Genomic DNA, 20,598 nt, shown 5'->3' on the forward strand with positions numbered 1-20,598 from the left:
GTCCTCGTATTTTGAAGGATGTTATGAAATAGACGCAGCTAACGGACCTGCAGTTTCTCTGACGATAAGTGGCTACTGTTCCCACGGATATCTATATTAAACTCTGTAAAATTAGACTTTTACCTATAGGTCACAAATGCGTCGTTATGCCTGAAAATTAAGCTTAAAACTGATGTAATTAGGATGGATACGTTCGGCGGTAGTGTTATCAAAGTTGAAACACGAAGGGTTCTGCAACCAGATTCGTTTGTCACTTTTTAGTATCGACTGCAGGGATAAAAATACAGTTAAATGAGACAACAATCTATCTAGTAACAATGATTACAACAATTTATAAATTATTTATAATATAAAAAGTTGTTTTGTTTATAAATAACTCCACTTCATTTTCTAGGTACTAATATTGATAATATGTGTACAGTAATTCAGTAACGTAATATTTCAGGAAGTTAAATCAAAGTTGATTTAGCACAAGGAAAAATAAGCAGCTACGAGTAAGACCTACAACTTGCATCATACGGGATATAACCATAATTTACTTTCTAAGCGCTGTTTTCCGGACAATCGCTTACCTCATCAACATTTATTTAATTCGTCACATTTACCACGTCTTTTAAGTAACTACTCGCATCAATACTAAATGATAGTAAACTTTACAACGGAAGAATTTGTTCATGTTATACAGAAATTTTACATTTGAGTAAGACGTAACCTATATTGATAACTAATAAAGTATATATAAAACTATAAAGTAATTGTGTAAACATCGAATCAAAATTAGTTCGCCGGTTTACAAGAATGATTTTAATTTGATATAGAACCGTCGAAAAGCAAATGGCATTAGTATGAAACTATAATAGTGACATAGTAATCCTGAGTCTGTAAGTATGAATAGTAGGTACTTCAAGATACGAACTTCCTTCTGAGGTATTGGTAAGAGGATTTTTGTATCTTAGGACACATTTCAACAGAGTTTTGTACCTTATTTTGGCAAATACAGATGTGTGATTTAATTTGATTTATGAAACTCTTAGGCATTCATTGACGACTTTTCTAGACTGACAGGAGTTTCTAGAGTTATGAGGCGACCATGTTAAAAATGGCAACGCGTCTGAGATCACCTTCAGGTTTCTGTTCTAAATTAAGTTAGTTACAGATGTCATTGATTGCAGTGAGTTATGTCTATCCATCGTCCTTTATCAAATAGATACAAACTCCAATTTAATAAAATAATGTATGATATCAATAAATAAGCTCTTTGAGCCTGGAAAATCGTGATCTATCGTTAGAAAGTGCAATTCGATAGCACAATTCACGTAATGAGCTCTGGAAAATGTATCGCCGTAGCAAATCTGCGGAGAAACTGTCTGTTATTACATATTTGTGCGGTTCGGTTTCGATTTTCTACTCTCCAGTCCAACACAAACTACGGAACCACACATTGAATGTTAATTCTGTATTTGTTTGTCTGTTGTCCATGCTGTTACTCATCTCTTTATAAATGTTTTGCAGCATACTTGTTGAGTGATTACTACCGCACATGTGTAGCTAATTCCTATAATGTAGATATGTCGAGTTGCTATTATTGAGAACTAACATAAGACTCACTGGAAAATTGGCATTATACTACATCCTTTAATCCAGTATCTAGCAAGACATTATTGCTGATAGCAGAAATTAATATCGTCTTGCGCCGTGTCAAATGATCACCTTTGGATTATACAAATTTTTGATGATGAACAACAAAATACCAAATCTTTAAAATTACACTTTCTACGTCCAAAGGTTTTCCAGTTTCATGGCCACTTACAATAGAAACAAGGACAGGGACATAAACTATCTCAAACGGCAATCAAAATTTATCAAAATCTACCTATGTAGGTTTCAACCTGGAACCCTCTAATCTCTAATACTCCTGGATCATAACTTCGCAAAATAAAATACCCACCATAAATAGCGAGTGAGCTACTCGTAACAACTGACCTTGCACCGGCGTTCGCGCCTCTCTCCGCTGAATTGACCGTGACGCTCGTTGTCTCTGTGTCCGTTCTGATGTATTTATAAGTTACTCCTAAGTGTATTTGTATTTTCAACTATTGTGATAACACTTGCAATTTTTGCAGGAAATGTTTCGTGAGTTTCTTTAGACGTGGTAAATGTTACATTTAAATCACGCGTGTTTTAGGGATAACCTATATTAGATAGTTTCAAATTTAATTCTCAAAATTCGAAGGACTCTTATGTTTCATTTGATCCCACTTCTAAGATGAAATGAAACATCTTCTATATAGTACCTATATTTATTCAATTATCACATCAGATTCCACTATTAGGTATATATATTTGACACCATCTTAATTCCAACGTCACTTATGTCTTTAATGAACCTTTCCTGGTTTGCTTTATTCCACAATTTCAACACAGTATATTATTATTTATTTTAGTCACCATAATATATTTTTCTCCCGTCCCAACTACCTTCCATTTTTAACCACTGACAATTGACAATTCTTTATTTTTTTTAATTCCACTTGTCGCAATTATCAAATCGGATACTTTATAAAAGGTTTGATTATAAAATTGCTTCAAAATAATTTATTAAATTCGGAAATCATGACACTTTCTGGTTCGACTCTGGATGCACTACCGTTGCACTTATTTCTGCTTAATGATAATGACATGAGCAGTGTTAAGTGTTAAGCTCTGCTGTGCTCCGGTTTGGAAGATGTGGTAAGGGAAACATAAGTATGTTGAACGCTTCAGATAAGTATCCGAAGCGTTCTAACTTAGTCCTCAAGGGTAGTAATCTGTGGCTGACCTCAGGTAGGACTCTGATTTTATCTGCGTTTTTTTACAGATGTATCAACTCGATTAAGCAGTAAAATTGAGATCTAAATCTAAGATCAATATGACACGAATGTATTATTTACTCACATTAATATGTAAGATAAATTCCAACTTCCATTACATAATAAAATTGTATGTTTATATAAAATATTTATCATTTAGATCTCTATTGTAATGTTCAATACTGCGCAGAAGATTCTCACGTTCAAGCAATTATTTCAATTGTTATTACAATAATGGATATAATATGCTTCGTTTATTTCAAGAATATAGATAAATATCTTTAAATATTTATAAACAAGAACAATATGGTTTGTGTAATAACCTTCAAGAATTTTAAACTAAATTATTATCAATGTAATGTCTGTGTTTTCCCAAATGTATTTAATTATAATAAGTACATAGGAATAAGTAATAAGTTTTTTTGAAAATATAATAAAAAAAAAGCAAATTATACATGGTACCTACACAGTTGATATTAATTAATTTTATACCAAACTTCATAAAATAATATTAATATGTATAGAGCACTTGGAATTCCAATTTATAAACTTAATTTCGTTGTCATAGAAATAATTACTATCCCTTTCTTTGAAAATGGAGGAGTATATCGCGAATAGATACATAATATTAAATAACGTACTTGTCTATATTTACAGCTATGTTCTTAACATCTATGCATTCTATGTAGAAATGAGCTTTTGCCCGCGGCTTCGCTCGCGTTACGAAGTAATATTATTAACTAAGAAGATTTATACAAACTTTCATCCCCTATTTTATCCCCTTGGGGTTAGAATTTATCAAAATCCTTTCTTAGCAGTAGGCATCCACGTCATAACATCTACCTGCATGCCAAATTTCAACCCGATCCGTCCAGTAATTTGGGCTGTGCGTTGATAGATCACTAGTTGTCAGTCACCTTTGAGTTATATATATATTTAAGATTCGTAGTAAACAATCTAATCATAACACAAAAGGTTTCAAAAATAGTTCAATTAAGTTCTGAAGGGTGTCTGAGGGCTTCCGGATCGCGTAATATAAGTTACTTTTGTTTTGATACTATAACATGGCGTTTCGTTATGCTATTATTAAAATCTTAAAAAGCAAACATTACATAATTACGACATTCAATTTGAAACTGGGCGCAGTTTAAAATTACTTTGCGACATCCTATTTAACCGCAGACTAAGCTTGATTTGAATTTGACTAAATAATAAAAACATTCGCCAAGTGCGAGTCCGACTGCCATATATAGGGTTCCGTGTCATCTTTACACGTTTTGTCATTATCAGAATTCAGCAAAATCAGCCAAATCATCGAAAAAAATCTTCGTTACTTTATATTGGAACAGTCTTTATATTTATTCAACTTTTATTATTCATGGTAGCTCTCGTAAAACATAAAAGTAAGTAGTAAGTAGTAGTAGTAAGTAGTTTAAAAAACAATCTGAATAAAACGCGGAAAAAGAAGTTTCTTGTATGCGAGGTATGCATTTATATTTTTTTTTATTATAGAAATTTTAGAGCCTTAATAATAGAGTTTCATTAGCAGTCTACATGCGGTACCCTAACAAGCGTTACTTGTTAATAAGCATTTTACATTGATGCAATCAGTCAAAACTGGAATCGTATTACATTAGAATTAGTTGGTGAAGCGTGATGTAAGAAATGTAATGAAAACTTGGAATTGTGCCGAATTGCACACACGAACGATCCTATTTGCATTCAGTTACAAATACTATAAGCAAAAAGTGGCCGAATTCGCCACAAAATACTCCATGTAAAAAAGATCTATTTTTTCGAACGCCAACGTGAGGTCACTTGATTGTTTTTACCTCATTGTTTTTTAAGCTGTTTCAGTTTACGCTTTTTAGGCAATTTGTGTTAATTTATAACGATACTAAATCGATTGTTATCGAATTTGCTTACAAAATGGCTATAGTCACGGCTATAGTATCTGTACTATAGTGATCTTTCGTTTCATTGTTTCAGTCTTTTACTATGGTCTTTTATGATAACGTTTTATCGGACTGCCTGCGGACTATAATGTTTTTCGAGCGCATGTATGTATGTTTTTAAGCATTCAGGTTTCTTGTTTCTATAATATTTTTGTAATAAAGCAAGATTTTGGACCTAGGCAATAATGGCGTAGGTACATGTTTTTTTTTTGTAATTCTAATCAAATACCTTCATTTATTATTAATATTATATATAACTGTCATGGTCGTATATTGAAAGCTGTTTAAAATAGGTTTCTTAAAGGGAAAATTATTTTATTACAGTGTATGTTGTCTTCGGAAAGATTAATTCTCACCTTACGTCATATACCTTTGAACCTTTCCATTATGTAGTAACATATTATGTACATAACCACTCATAGCAATTATCTGACACTGCATTACGCATGATTTATAAGTCTTCAGTGACTACTCTACATGACTATTACGTCAAGCAATCGGATAGACAGGGAATGCAATTTGCATAACATTTATAACATATATACATCAAGCAAAGTTGTGAGTGAAGAAATATTAAGAAACTTCGCATATAATGTGTTGTGTATATTTTTATACACGTATATTAAGACGTTATGCTGCTTGTAAAAGTACGGAACGCTTGTATATTAAAGTGCTGGTAACAATATATACCTTTTGTTGTCATCTCATGAAAGGGCTAAGGTCATAGTCCACCGCGTTGGCCCAGTGACTTAACGCACCTTTCACAGGTTGTACTTATAAATAACTCTCAGGCGACATTTAAAAATGTTTTCTTTCACCACTAAAAAAGGTGATAGTAAATCTGTAAAGCGCACATAACTTTGAAAAAAAATCAGAAGTGCGTGCCTCGAACCTCTGACCCATAACTAGTTCTTCCATTAATACAATATTGTGTATGTTGTATTCTGTACCAATATGTCCAGCATCATTACCTATTAATCACGTATCGAGCGTCGAATACAGAGAAAGCAATGTATAAATATGCATGCGATTTTCTCCCGCACGCCACGCGTGTCTCCGCGAAAATTCGCTTATATGGAGGGAAAAACTACATATATTTTATGTATTGTTTATTAACATATAAATTGCAATATGTGTACATTGATGTTATGTTGAACTTGCCTCGTCGCGTGGTTTTACTCGTGTTACACTCGTACATATTTAAGTAACTTTTACCGAAGGTTTTTTTTTAATTCTGAAATCTGAGCGCGTGGTATTGACGGGGGTAGAACTCTTTTTGACTGGCTCAAGTGCTGTATAACTCTGCAATGTCTTGATTAGAAAAGCGTGACACAGAGCGTAGTAAAATTAGTACCTAATTTTACAGCGTTGTACTTCTATATCCTGTGTCCTGATTAATAATACTAATATCACTACGAATGAGGCGCTCCGACTTCGTCCTTAAGCAACCTGTCTAAACTGATGTCAGGTAATTTTCCTCCTCTACGTTCGTTACGCCTAAGTTATAAATTAAAATAAATAAACATATGTCTATGTCTACAAAATTGCAGTTACTTTAAAATTACAGATGTACACTAACATGTGTTATGCATCGTAATCTATGGTCTCGCCGTAAGGGACCTTAAAATCCTTAGGACTTAATTTGAGTCCATATTCTTTAAAGCAAATATCCAAATAAATATTACTGTATACGTAATACAATATTTCAATGCCATAAAAGAATTTGTTCCTACAATTATGTGGGTGTCATTAATATCTGTATGCTTTCGTTTTTATCGGATCAAATAAAAATTTGTTCATAATAATGAATAACAGATGTTATCACGATTTCATATCTCTTTAACTCCATCCCAGAGGTTGTCTGGAAGAAATCGCTTCTAAGCGATAAGGCCGCCTTTTGTATACTATCTTATTTATTGTCTTATATGTATCCTTAAATGTGGTGTACAAATAAAGTGTATTTGTTGTTGTTGTTGTTGTTGTTATCAGTTCATGTTTGTTAACATTTAACCGGTGAAAGTAAATTTCGATTTATTACTTCCGGTTTTTGACGCGTATTTAAGATATAACTTTTGTTTTATTAAGCTAAATTTGTCTCGTGTATTTTCCGTATACCCATTACAGTTCCACTGATTGACACTGGAACTGGAAAAAAAGAGTGCCCATAAACTGACAATTTTTTTAAGGACTGTCAAGTTTCCGTGCAATGATTTTTTTCAAAGTTGAAAGAGTAGCAGATAGCAAGCGATAATTAAATAACTATCTTAATAAGTGCGTAATTTTGAAAATCTGTTGTGAGTCCTTGGGGTTCGTACCTTGGCCCCCGATGGAGAGATTTTTGAGATAATTTTATTTAAACCACTAGGTTATCATTACTTAAATTAGGTGTGAGGACTAAATGAGAACGCTTCATCATCACATCCTTACGAGCGTTAAACATAGTTGATATAATCGTGTTAGTAAGAAGAGAGTGTGACAAATTTTCTCATTTTAATACTTTCTTACAAGATTTTTCTCGTGACTGTAATGATTATTATCGGGAAGTGGCCGCCTCTTAGATAGTCATCTTCATTGTAAAAAAATAGCGTCGTTAAGCAACACTTACACTTCACTTTCATGAGGAAATCAATAATGATTTTTTGTCATTTTTATTTAGTACACATTGTTTATGTATGTGGCTTCCCGCATCTCGTTAGGAGATAGCGCTACACGTTTCTGAATCACGCTATCGAAGTTTTCACAACATCTTGTACATATACAAGTTCCGAACGACTGTCGGAGCACGGCCGCTCCCCGGGCATTATCACCTAGCCCGGCGGAAGATCTCCCTTTGCCAAATGTATGATACATTCAATATTTTACCTAAAATAATAATAATAATAAGCCTTTAATAAAAAAAAAAAATAATAATAAGCCTTTAATAATAAAAATAATTAAGTTAAAGTTACCCCTTTGCGGGTATAGGCCTCCTCCAGACGTCCCTATTTTCCTCTATCTTTCCCTTTCTCTATCCAGTCTGTGCCCGCTATTTTCCTTATAGCTATTTTATATTTTTATTCTATTTTATTTTATTTTACTTATAGTGTCAGTAAAATACGTTTATATTGACCGATATATTAATTCATGGTGATGTAAATATAACGAATAATTGATTAAGTGCGGGTAGAATTCGTTCATTTCATTCAACTTAATTGGTAAATTTGCATCAACTTTGCATGACGCGATTAATTTGATATTCCAGTTTAATTATCTGAAAATTAACCTATATGAACTCTGTCAAGACAGAGATAACATATTCCGAAGACACAAAATGTTATCTCTAATAATTTAAAAGCATTGAGCCGTATTTGATAATATGCGAAATGTAAAATTAAAATAATTGCCGAGAAATTAGGCGCTGAGTGCCAACCTTTGTAGATGCGTTTAAAACGATTGACCATGACTAATGTTGTGGCTCAATGAGCTAATATCATAGCTAAAAGCGTTCTACTTCTTCCGTTATTGCACCATGCCCCTTGTACTCTTAGCCCTTATACAGATTGAATTTCGGAGTTGGTCAGGGCGCTCAAGGCCCTATTAGTTTTGAAGAGATATTTTGCCATTGTCGCCCTTGGCATCCCATTGTTACGTTACTGCTTTGCTTAGACATGTTTCTCCAACTTTCAGTTTAAATACGGTTCAATGTAACCGCATATTGAAACCGAGTGAATGACATTTCAAGGTTTGCTCAAAAAATTTCGCCTGATTCGACATAGAATTTGCCTACGAATTAGAGTTTTGCGCAAGAAGAGTTGCGTCAATGTTTGTTGGGAAATTGTTATGCAGATTCCGGATGTAAATTATTATATCTAGCCATTTGACGATTCAGTTAGATAGAAATCTAAATGGTGAATTTACATATCTTTTTTTTATAATATGGAGTAGCAGACGAGCATGCAGTCCACCTGATGGTAAGTGGCTACTGCCGCCCATGGACATCTGTAATCGAATCTAGATTCTATGATCTAGACAAAGAAGATCTAGACAAAGCTGGAACGCCTCGGACTACCACACCCTTCAAACCAGAACACAGTAGCGCTTAACACTGTTGTTATAAGGCAGAAATAGGTGTGGTGGTGGTGCCGCCGGACTCGAACCATAAAGGGTTCTATCACCTTCAATCAGGTTCATGGCACCAATGACACAGGGAATCTTAATGTGCGGCTATGAGTCTACACAGCGCCTTTATGTATCTCCTATATAGTCTCACTAGGGCTTCAATATCCTAAAATCTTTTTATAGTTCTCATGACGAAGTTATCCCTGCCACTCGTGAACATTTCTAACGAAATTCCAAAAAAACAAGGTTTCCTGAAGTCGATCACAAATACCTTGTCAATCATGAGAGACAGGATGATGCCTTCATATTTTTTGTAAGTTGACCGGCACCATACTCTTCTACACAAATGATAGAACTGCTTCACGCTTCACGTTCAATCACCTTTCATATTGTTAATGAAATGTAACAGAAAAAACTTAGGAACACAAATCCAACCTACCGGATCCAGTCAGTAAAAACCTTCCTCTGACATATTGGATTAAGAAGTAAAGTAAGTAAGATAAGTAGAATGAAAAATAACAATTCGTAAGAGGCCTATAGGCTTATACAACATATATATGTATATTATATCATTCGGGTGTTGTATGCGCTCGGTGACGGACGCAAACAGCGCTTACGAATAATTTATTTTATATTCGCGATTTTGCGCGGCAATCGCCGCTGCACGGAAAATGGCTATGAGATCTGAACAACTCATAGCCAATGAGGTGTTGGCGTTTATACAGCACACCATCGACACCATGGATGAGGTCAGCATCATCCAAATCTGCAAGACGAACTTCACGCGTGAGGAGATCTGCAGTGCTAAGAACCTCGTGTTTGAGTCGCTTGGGATGAGCGACCGGATGCCTTCCCGCAGGAAGGACGAAAAAGGAGAGAAAGGACTCCAGGACATAATAAATATCCTGAAGGTGACTGATCCCGATGACATACCAGCTTTCGTGGCAAAGAACATCCACAAGCTGCCGCCCGTCACGTTCGACCATGTGGATGTAACCAGGCTGTTAAAAGACATCACAACGTTGAAGACAAGCCTGGCAGAAGTAGTGCTGAAGTTAGAAGCCTCGCAAGATACCATCAGCGACCTACGGGCTGAAATTGCTACGTTACGCAATACTGTGACAGTAAGTAGGTCGCCAGAGGTTAATAACGTCAACACGCGTCGTGGGGCATGTAACACCTCGTCGCCGTGCGTCGTCATGTCCACGCCTCAACGTGACTACGCTGCAGCTGCCTCCCGCCAGCTACCCGGGAAGCGGAAGACAACGAGGCCAGAGAGGGAAAGCGGGAACCCCCGCATCGAACCCCCTCGCAGTGTGGTGTCCAACCGTGTGGCAGACAAGGATGGCTTTATTAAAGTGGAGAGGAAGAAGAAAAAGCCTCCTTGTCGTAACCAATGTGGCACAGCACCGACAGGAGCGGATCATGTACTGCGTCCTGCTGTTCCTGTAACGCTCGTGTATGTCTCGCGGCTTCACTACAACACGAAGCCGTCTGACGTAGTGGAGTACTTGGCGATCAACACCAATACCCGACTGGTGGTGGTCGAGAAGTTGGAGGCGCGTAACGCAGTGAACTTTAGTTCATTTGTTGTACGCGTCCCAACCGAACAATTGTCGACCTTCCTGAAGGAGGAGCTGTGGCCGAAGGGAGTTGTGTTCCGGAAATTCCGTGGACCGAGAGGACCCCCGGCAGTCACCAGACCCGCGCCTCACGTCGCCGCAAATACGTGATTTAGTTATAAGTATATATTAATATGTATGTTAGTCTGTAAGGTATATATGATATGGACCTCTGTATTCAATTATACTTTTGTATCTTTGTTTATATTGTCTGAAATAAATGATTATTATTATTATTTTATTAATTCCATCTCTTTTCATAGCTAATGTCCAATAACTTTCTTTGTGTTTCCTGGGACTTAACATCAACTACAGAATAAAACAGCATGATGTGTGTAATAAAACGAGTATACAATATCTACATATCAAAAGTGCATAGTTATTTGGAAAGGACCGTAAGACACAGAACCTTGGATATAGGTCATATGCAGTTGGCCTGCAAAGCAACCATTTTGAATCGTGTGTACTGATGCCAAGGTAAACGGTTCGGTCATACGCTTGGTGGCTTCAACCTAGATTCCTTGTCGTGTGTACGTCGAAGCAGACATCCGAACGTAATGCGGTAATGTTAATAGGTTGGCAACTAAGTCCTCGCCATTTTTTAGATTAGTTTTATGTGTATGCTTTTATAGCGTTGTAGCAAGGGCTGACCTAAAACGGTTGTCATTAGCACCAATTTCAGGGTTGCGTATTGACTTACATAAAACAGTTGTCAAGACTTCTAAACTTGATTGATTACGATAATTCTCTTTCGTGAAAAATCCTCGGGGACGCTAGCTTTAACTATTGCTACTAATAATATGTCAATTAGTAAGAAAATAAGTGCCTAGGACGAAGTTGGAAAGCTCTTGTTAATGAGTGTTACCGCGTGTTTCCAAAAATAGAAATGGATAATATTGAAAACCTTAAATTTTATTAATTATCATTTTTGATGAAAGGAGTAAGCAAGCTTATTATTTTAGTTCATTTGAAGTTAAGCGGTTATTGCTGTGTGTTGTCATCTGCGAAAATTTTCATATTGAACAGCTTTGCAACCATCTCACCAAGAAAATTGGCCAATGGTAAATATTTGTAAATCTTTGAACCAGAACACAGTACTACACTTCTGCTATAGGAAAGAAAATTGTTGTTGCAAGTACACCATAAAAACATCTCCACAATTACCAAATACTTGAAATTGCTGAATCGTGTGACAACAAACACTTCACAATTACTACTCAATCTATTTATTCAATAGGGCCGTTTAAACTTTCTTCTGAAGATTAAATTCCCATGATGATCGAAATAAGCCGGAGTCAGTCGAGTGGGACGGGCTCACGCTCGATTAGACGGCTAGTGGTCGGACCGTCCAGAAAACTGTAAGTTGAACTGTGTTATTGGATACAGGTGTTACATGACAGGTCTGTTAGTAAGATGTCACACGACAAATAATTAAAGGCGATTGGAGAAATAGTTCGTTTCCGTGCGTGCGTGTAGGAAAATCAATCGGTAAGAAAAGAGAGTAAATTATTTATCAGCTACAAATCGTTGAAATGTAAGCTCTAATAGATCTAAGAGTTTTAAAGGTCTGTATCTACAAAACATGCTTAATTATATAAAGTTACTAATAACCCATTTAGCTCTACATAGTGCATATCGATACCTTTATTCGCAATACAGCCAACTCCACTTTTTGTCAAATTGTTTTTTTATTTATTTTGATTTCGTTCAACGCCATTTACTATCAAATCATTTTGACAAAAAGTGTAGTTGGCTGATTTGCGAATTAACGTATCGATATGCACATGTCAAAAATATAAATATACATTATTTCTTTCTTTCCAATCATCATTAGAGTAAGTGGACTTTACGGCGGTTAATTATAAATCTTTATAATAAGCCAAATAACAGAAGGTAAAAAATTGTGACCTGTCTGCCATAGAGACAAAGGTAAAGCATTCCTCAGAAATACGAAGAATTCTTTATTGGATATTGATTAAGTTCCAGCAATCAATTACTTGTGAAACACTCGTGATTATGTAGACTGTAGGTAATTGCTTTTGTTGCTTGCTAGAGATTCCGATGCAATTTACAACGCCGATGTAATTCGTACAGATTTTCTTGTTATATCACATGAAGTTTAAGATGGGAGCATTGTCAAATTCAATTTGTTTATCAAATTAACACACTTTTATTCGACGTAGATTTATTAAAGATTTTTTTTAAATATTAATACCTTACTAGTGTATACTAATATTATAAAAAGGAAAACTTTGTTTGTTTGTTCGATTGTAATTAATAGGCTCAAAAACTACTGGACCGATTTTAAAAATTCTTTCACCATTCGAAAGCTACCTTATCCACGAGTAACATAGGCTGAAATATATTTAATAAATATATTTTGAGGCGGTACAAAGTTTGCCGGGTCAGCTAGTGTTTTATAAGATTTTTGTTTATGGAAAGAAGTGATGAATTATTATTCTTCGTAATATATACATTCGTACTTACATACTTCGTAATACATAAATTAAACAAGATGGAAATATTATAAGCACACATTTTTATCGTTTAATTAAACGTTTCGGATTAAATAGCTTTATCAAAAGCAACTCAGATACTTTTCTGTTTATCATTAATTTGGATTTTTATAAATTAAGTTAATATAAATCTTTACTCATTTTGCGTTAATTAAATTAACAAACTAAATTGATTTATCATAATTAAAATGTTTAATTCAACCGTGCACAAAATCAAGGTCCGAACAATTTAAATCAGAGGTATTGCGGATTTGCAATTATTGGAAACAGGTATACAGAGATGAGATCTCAAACTGGTCTCCGCGATCTATAACGATCTCTTAGCAGGAAAAGCGGCTAAATGAAATGCTAGTGTGCCAACTTAGGGTCTACCCACACTCTCGTAAAACTACTCGTAATTAGGCTTGGACACTATAGTACCTATAGATTGATTCCTCATTGTACACATAATTTCAGGGTATGACGACCCGCGTGGGGGATCTGGGGGACGACCCCGGTCTGACGTGCAGAGGGTCCCGGGTTCGATTCCCGGCCAGATATCTGAGTGATGAATTTAGACATCTGTTCTGGGTTTGGGTGTTTGTGTATTCGTCTTTGTGTGTGTCCACGGGACCCACGATACTGGAAATCCAGGGCTGTGAGTGTAGAAAGCATTTAAGATTGATTAAGATTATAAAATATGTGAAAATGTCGACATTTTTGGGTTAATTTTATGTGTGAAAATTATAACACTGTTCGGTCTTTAGTTATAAAAATACTGTCCGATATCTAAACAAGACATCATTAGTGTGAAAACAATACTTGTATAACATTATTAAATCCTTCAAGTCACGAATATATGTAACGAGCGTACATTGTACAACGATATAAATGATAAATGAGCGTTATAAGGAGTTTGTCGTGTTTGAAAGGAGCTTGAGTGAACCGCGACCAAGTTATAGTGGGGATGGACCCTTAAGGAACCGGCTTAGCTGACTCGCTTAGTTACACAATAGTGGTCGTTCATGAGAGCCTGGTACTATAGGTACTTAGAAAATAACTAATCATAAATAACTAACTACCTAACTAATATCACCAAGGTATTAATAACTAATATCACGTATCATCATCATCATCATCAACAACATTTCTGTCCCACTGCTGGGCAGGGGTCTCTTCTCTGAATGAGAAGGATTAGTCCACCGCGCTGGCCAAGTGGGTATTGGTAGACACATACATTTGAAAACTTTATTTTTTAGATTTCTTGCATCCTGCATATCCTCACAATGTTTATATCAATATCACGTAGCACCGTCATTATTACATCTGTTTTCGTACCATCGACATCAACCCATTACTGTCCCACTGTTAGGCACGGGTTTTCTTTCAGTAAGAGGGTTTAGGCCATAGGCTGGGACGCTCTGGTCGCCCTGATAAATGCGCACTTATGGTAGACTTCACACAACTTTGAGAGTATTTTAACGGATTCTCAGGCGCGTACAGGCGTTTGCCACGATGGCTTAAAGCATCTGATATTTAATTAGGTATTAATATGTTAGTAATGGTTTCTATACAAAATTGGAAAAGACCACAATCATACTCCGCTACGTATCACCGATGCAAAGAAATATTATTTCCCTTTAAAAAACGAACATTACATTACATGATTACAATCCCACTAACACTAATCGTTATTAAGTTATAGGCATAGGCACTATATAGCCTATAATTGGATGTCGCATTAAATAAATATAGGTCAGTCACCTCCGATGACCAACCCTTTGTCAAAGCATTATTCTACGAGTAAACTAATCTTTGTGTGCTTTTGATTTAGAATTCACATTTGGATATTTTATGTGACAGGCAAACCATTATAGAATGACCTGTAATATGGAACATAGTTAAGTAAGGGTAGTGTCCTTTACCCTGGTGGGTTCGAGCTAAGACTAGGTAAATAATAGAGTCCTCAGTGTAACGGGTTTAATTTTATATATATATACAAAATTAAACCCGGCACACGTTGTGTTGCCATATAAATACAAAAAATGTTAAGGGTGAACAACCCTTATCACTTACGGGTTTGAAAAATAGAAAGAATATTTGAAACTGCGATGGTAGCGAAGTCTGCCGAATCCAATGTGAAACATTCCAAAATCAACAACTACTTACGAATTAAAAATTAATTAAAAAAAACCTTTTCCCCAAATTGTGAATCTAAACCTTTCTCAACTCTATTATAAATTGTCATGCACTTGTAATTCAGGTTTCAAAAGTTTTTTTTTTTGTAAAAATATTACCTACTAAAATATTTCGGTACACTATTTTCAACAATCTCAGATAACAATCCAATCTGATTTCCAATAATTCACGATATCTTGGTTTTAAGCAAAGCTCTTGTTCAATTTCAGTAGTAACCGAAATTTACTTTATTTATTATTTATTTATTGATTTAGATACACCATAGACTTATCACTAGACATTCCTTAATATTAATATTGCAATATGTATGGTTCAGTGTGATTCGCCATTACAGGTATATACAACACTCATCGTATTATAGCTTAACAACGAAGTGTAGGTTAGGTTATAATATAACATAGAATAATAAAAAAACAAATTAAAAGAGAAAATATTAAATTAGTAATTTCACATCTAAGTTGGAATTAAAAAAAAGAAAAAGAAAAAAAATAACAACTAACTTTATGAATAGAAAAGTGGTAATGGTTATGAAATAAAAAAAACGGGCTGCGTAGAAATAAACCCTACGTCATTTATAATTTATACATGTAATAGGTACACAAAGCTTTCAGGTTTTCTTTGAGTTTGAGTTAAAAATAGAGTAACCATGCATAATGTACAACATTATGCATGGTTACAACATTATAATGTACAACATTATGCACAGTTAGTCTCTTTTATATATTTTAGGAGTCTAATTTGCTTACGTCTACGGTTGGAGGTAACGACCGGGCACATGTCCGGATTGTTGACATGTAGTACACGCGATGTGCCAATAAGCTTTCATGTTCCATATTCGAAAGGGCATTCTTTATTTCTTTATTGCTCGTTTGTTCCTTTGTCTGTGTTAGTGGCCAGTTAAGTGATTCTAATTTTTGTATGAGGTAGCAAAATACCCCATTTAAGGGTTCAAAGGCAGTAGAACCTTTCGTGGTTACCGCAACAGCTTAGCCTTATTATATTAAGGGTAAGTGGTGCCTCCGTAACCCAGCTAGAAGGCATTCGACCACCTTCGATGTGGTAATCGCATTGAAGGTTTTTGTGGGTTTGGTTTCCACTACATTGGTATCTATGAGGACTAGTGGAATATATGGAATAGTTTCATATACTATGGAATAGTCTCACCATATGAATCTAGAACACTTTTCTTACGAAGGAAATGTATGCAGCAATATTGTGATATATCAATTTTATGATATAAATATGATGACGCAAAATCATTTTTTTTTTTATAATATAAGAGTAGCAGACGAGCATGCAGTCCACCTGATGGTAAGTGGCTACTGCCGCCCATGGACATCTGTAATCAACCGTAGATAGGATTAGATATTCCTACCTGAGGTCGGCCACAGATGCGCCGCTACCCCTGAGGACTAAGCTGGAACGCCTCGGAAAAGTCTGTCTCCCTTACCACACCCTTCAAACCGGAACACAGCAGCGCTTAACACTGCTGTTATTAGGTAGAAATAGGTGTGGCGGTGGTGCCGCCGGAGTCGAACCACAAAGGGTTCTACCACCTTCAACACCTTCAAACCTTCACCTTCAATGTTAATAGTTACTTTATTTGTTACAGATTATGTGAGGGCGGAACGTGATACTTCAATAGGTAAACTGCAAAACAAATTATTTAAGTTAAGTTTAACAACGTAACGTAACAACGTAAGTTTAAGTTAAGTTGTTGGTCACGGTAGTTATCTTCGGAATCGGAAGAGCATTGCGGTCAGACTAGGTATTCTAGGTACCCAATTTGTGATGAGAGACGTCATGCAATGGGACATAAAAATAGTTCCACAGGTATTTTTATGGCATAATTTAATTCAGAACATAGTATTTATCCAAAGGTTTTTCGTAAGTAAGAGTTTTTTCATCTTAACTAGTTTGGATCGAAAAACATTTTTGGAGGGAAAAGGACCAAACATTTCTAAAAACTTCAACTAATGCGCACTGATAAACCTATTTTTGAAAGAAAAAGAGCAAATAATTTGTTCACAAATTTCAAAAAGATACTTATTTTACATACATTTACAATTTTAACAATATGTCTACTTTGTTCTAAGTAGACATATTGTTATAACAATTCGTGGTACAAGTTTCGTGACTTATGTGCAACACATCCGATGCGATGGCATGTAGCAGAGAAAGCGTAAAGCCCGCCGGAGCGCGACCGCTCTCAGATCGGGATGCTGCGTGCTACGCCAGCTATTGTTTCAAGAAAACACAAATATTTCACATTTTTCTACATATCAAGCTTAAGGATACAACTGGTAGAACTGATGGATTGGGGTGAACGTCGTTTCTGTTTCTGCCTTTGTTTATGATACTAGTCGATAAAAGCGTGTTTCACTTGATGGTAAGTGACCACTACCGTTTATGGACATCTGTAATCAATCCCAGATAGTATTCGAGTTCTATCTAAATTTGGCCACAGATAACACTACCCTTCATGAGTTCGTTGGTACGGCTCAGATAAAATTGAAATAAAAAATCAAAAATTTACTTATTTCTTTACAAATTTTACATTCTATAAAGGGTAAGAAAGTACCTTACCATACCCTTCAAACCGGAACACAGCAGTTTTTAGGCGAAAAAAGATGTCGGTCGTATCTTCGGAATCGAACCGCAAAGGATTTTACCACCTTCACAAATGTATGGAGGTCTAAAAACCAAAAGGTGCATGTTTGCTCTTACTGTCTGTTACTCCATAAAATTAATCACTGCGTTATACAATAAATGAATAATTGCGACAATAATCACTTATAATAAAATTATTTTATTGTCATCTAAACCTAATAAATAGTACAACGAACTAATCATAAATAATAATCGGTCGACGCACCAAGTTGAGACATAAAATAAAATAAATAATATCTTTCGTAATAACGCATAACTTTGCATAACGTTTTGCAAGGCTATTAAAAGAATGAACGTAACATAATAAACATAATAATGGTTACGGTAATCACGCATGCAAAAGTTTGTAAGCCTGGGGCGAATTGTTTTGCGTTACCGCGAGTACCGGACTTTCGTACGCATGCAACTTTTACGAGACTTCTAGTAAGTTTTGTTAATGAAGTCGTCTGTTTTTCAACAAATTTAGAAAAGAAGAATGGTAGGTAGAAAGGAATTTTATCTAACTTTAGTTCACCGCATGTGGTAGACTTCATATACCTTTGAGAACTTTTTTTTGGAAAGGAGACAAGGTTTTCTTTCTTACGATGTTTTCCTTCACAATTAAAGCAAGTGACATAATTTCTAATACGTACATAACTGAAAATTCAGGTGCGTGCCGTGTATTCGTACCGAGTGCAAACATCAAGATCTTTGCAACTTTGTCTAACTTTGTTCACTACAATAAATTTTCCTCGTTGCGTCCTGAAGTTAGGCCATTAAGCTGTAGCCAGCTATATTTTATGTCCTGCGTTGTCATAAATTGACCTCTGTATATTGTCAGTCTATAGTTGAGAATTGGAACATGTGTAAGACATGTTTATGTCCCAAGTAACTGAGGAAGGGGATCCTTGCTTGTGTATACTCTATGCTTGTGGTAACTAGTATCAGGTTCAGAAATTTAGGCACGATTGATTGTTGGATGGGTGACCGATAGTGGCAAAATATTAAGCGCGGTGCAAGTCACTGGATTGTGAGGAAATAGTGGACCATGACCTTACACCCTCTCACCCTGAGAGAACACTCGCATCCAACTGTAGGGCACAAATATGTTTTTCCTTTTATAAGATTGGACTAACATATGAACACAACACCAACACCATATAGAACAGCGGTTCTTTGAAGCCAATCAGATATATTGTCACTCCTGAGGTTTAAGATGTAATGTTTCCTCTAATGTAAGTTTGGCTGTATCCACATTCCACATTCTTCCGCCGAAACAAAGAACAGCTCTAACTAAAAACTGAAAATAGGTTGATGATGAAGATCTAAATAATGTTAATACACATTTAGTTTTCCTATTTGCGTGGCATTTGCGCAGTAGCAATCATCGGGTTGATAAGTTGTTTTTACCCGAGTTCCATCAATTGCCTAATGACTTTTCTGTCATTACCCATTTGAGGCAGGTTAACAACTGTCAGGAGAATAAATGGTTTAGGAGCTAAAATTGTAAAGATAACATGACCTCAAACCGGGAATCCTAGTTGGGCTGTAAGTTTAAAAACGTATTTGAATGCTAGTTTAAAATTGTATAAATTCATCAGTTTTCATTTTTACAAAATTTAATTTAGAGATTCGGTGATTCGATAGATTCGGTTCAGAAAGTGTGCTAAGATAAAAATCTTTTAAGAAACGTTCTTATTTAGTCCTCAGGAACGGCAACACATTAGTGATTTATGATTCATATATGAAGTGTCGTTTAGGGATTAGATATTACATAATTCCATGGTCCATGGGTTAGAAATAAATAATTTTCCATGTTCATTAATCTGAAATAAATTTGGACCTTTATGGCAAGTGACGTTTATGATCATCTGAAATTAATCACAGATAAGATAAGAGTATGTGAGGTTGACCAAAAATGCGGTTCTGCCCTGAGGACTAAGCTGAAACGCCTCAGGTAAGGTCTTTAACCAAATTTCAAACCGATACAAAGTAGTGCTTAACAATGCTGTAATTAGGCAGAAATAAATGAGGCGGGGGTCCAACCACAAAGGGAATCACTACAACCTACAATAATGAAGTCAATTTTTAAAGTAACAACACACCAACTCCCATTTTTAATCTTTATATATATATTTCTTATGTGCGTGTGTATGTCACTGAACTCCTCCTAAACGACTGGACTGATTTTGATGAAATTTGTTGTGTGTGTTCAAGGGGACTTGAGAATGGTTAAGATTCACAATTTAGTCCATGCGAAAAGGTCTTTTTAATTATTTTTTAATTCGTAAGTAGTTGTTGATTTTGGAATGTTTCACATTGGATTCGCCAGACTTCGCTACCATCGCAGTTTCAAATATTCTATCTATTTTTCAAACCCGTAAGTGATAAGGGTTGTTCACCCTTAACATTTTTTATGGCAACACAACGTTTGCCGGGTCAGCTAGTAGTTATATAAATGTGCATAATGCCATGAAGTCACTTTAGTAAGTGGGCCAGAATAAGATCATTGAGGTCGTGATCCTAGCGATATCGTTAATCTACGGCGCATCACAAATTGCCTTGACGGGTTTCTTCGTAATATCATTGAATTTCCTGGAGCTATCAGCATACGTATACGTATTTACAGTGTCATTTTTTATATATCATGATTAACTGACGCGTTAAAACTTAGTTCTACATTTATACTTTGATTTCACGGAGTGCCGTATATACCGTCTCATTCTGATAT

General features: G+C 35.5%; 2 protein-coding genes across 3 annotated transcripts in view; both read left to right on the plus strand.

The window, feature by feature from the left end:
• LOC140749123 (uncharacterized) overlaps positions 1 to 20,598 on the plus strand; it is a 78,947-nt gene that overhangs the window by 24,866 nt on the left and 33,483 nt on the right. Inside the window, exon 2 of one of the 2 annotated variants that reach the window (XM_073082148.1) lies at positions 16,831 to 16,863. The exons of the other annotated variant lie outside the window; for it this stretch is intronic. The gene's annotated coding sequence lies outside the window, so the exon portion shown is untranslated. The remainder of the gene's footprint in view (positions 1 to 16,830; positions 16,864 to 20,598) is intronic. 2 annotated transcript variants of the gene reach the window in all.
• On the plus strand, positions 9,574 to 10,801 carry LOC140749262 (uncharacterized). Its single transcript, XM_073082304.1, has 2 exons — positions 9,574 to 10,465; positions 10,788 to 10,801. Exons 1-2 carry the CDS (start codon positions 9,574 to 9,576, stop codon positions 10,799 to 10,801), a joined length of 906 nt encoding a protein of 301 aa, XP_072938405.1.

This window comes from Epargyreus clarus, unplaced genomic scaffold (assembly GCF_041222505.1).
Source record: "Epargyreus clarus isolate Ecla_fem2 unplaced genomic scaffold, WU_Ecla_fem_2.2 ptg000017l, whole genome shotgun sequence".
NCBI classification, from domain to species: Eukaryota; Metazoa; Arthropoda; class Insecta; order Lepidoptera; family Hesperiidae; genus Epargyreus; species Epargyreus clarus.

What these genes read in the sequence shown, in the direction of transcription:
- LOC140749262 (XM_073082304.1), top strand. Translation starts at nt 9,574, where the DNA reads ATGGCTATGAGATCTGAACAACTCATAGCCAATGAGGTGTTGGCGTTT.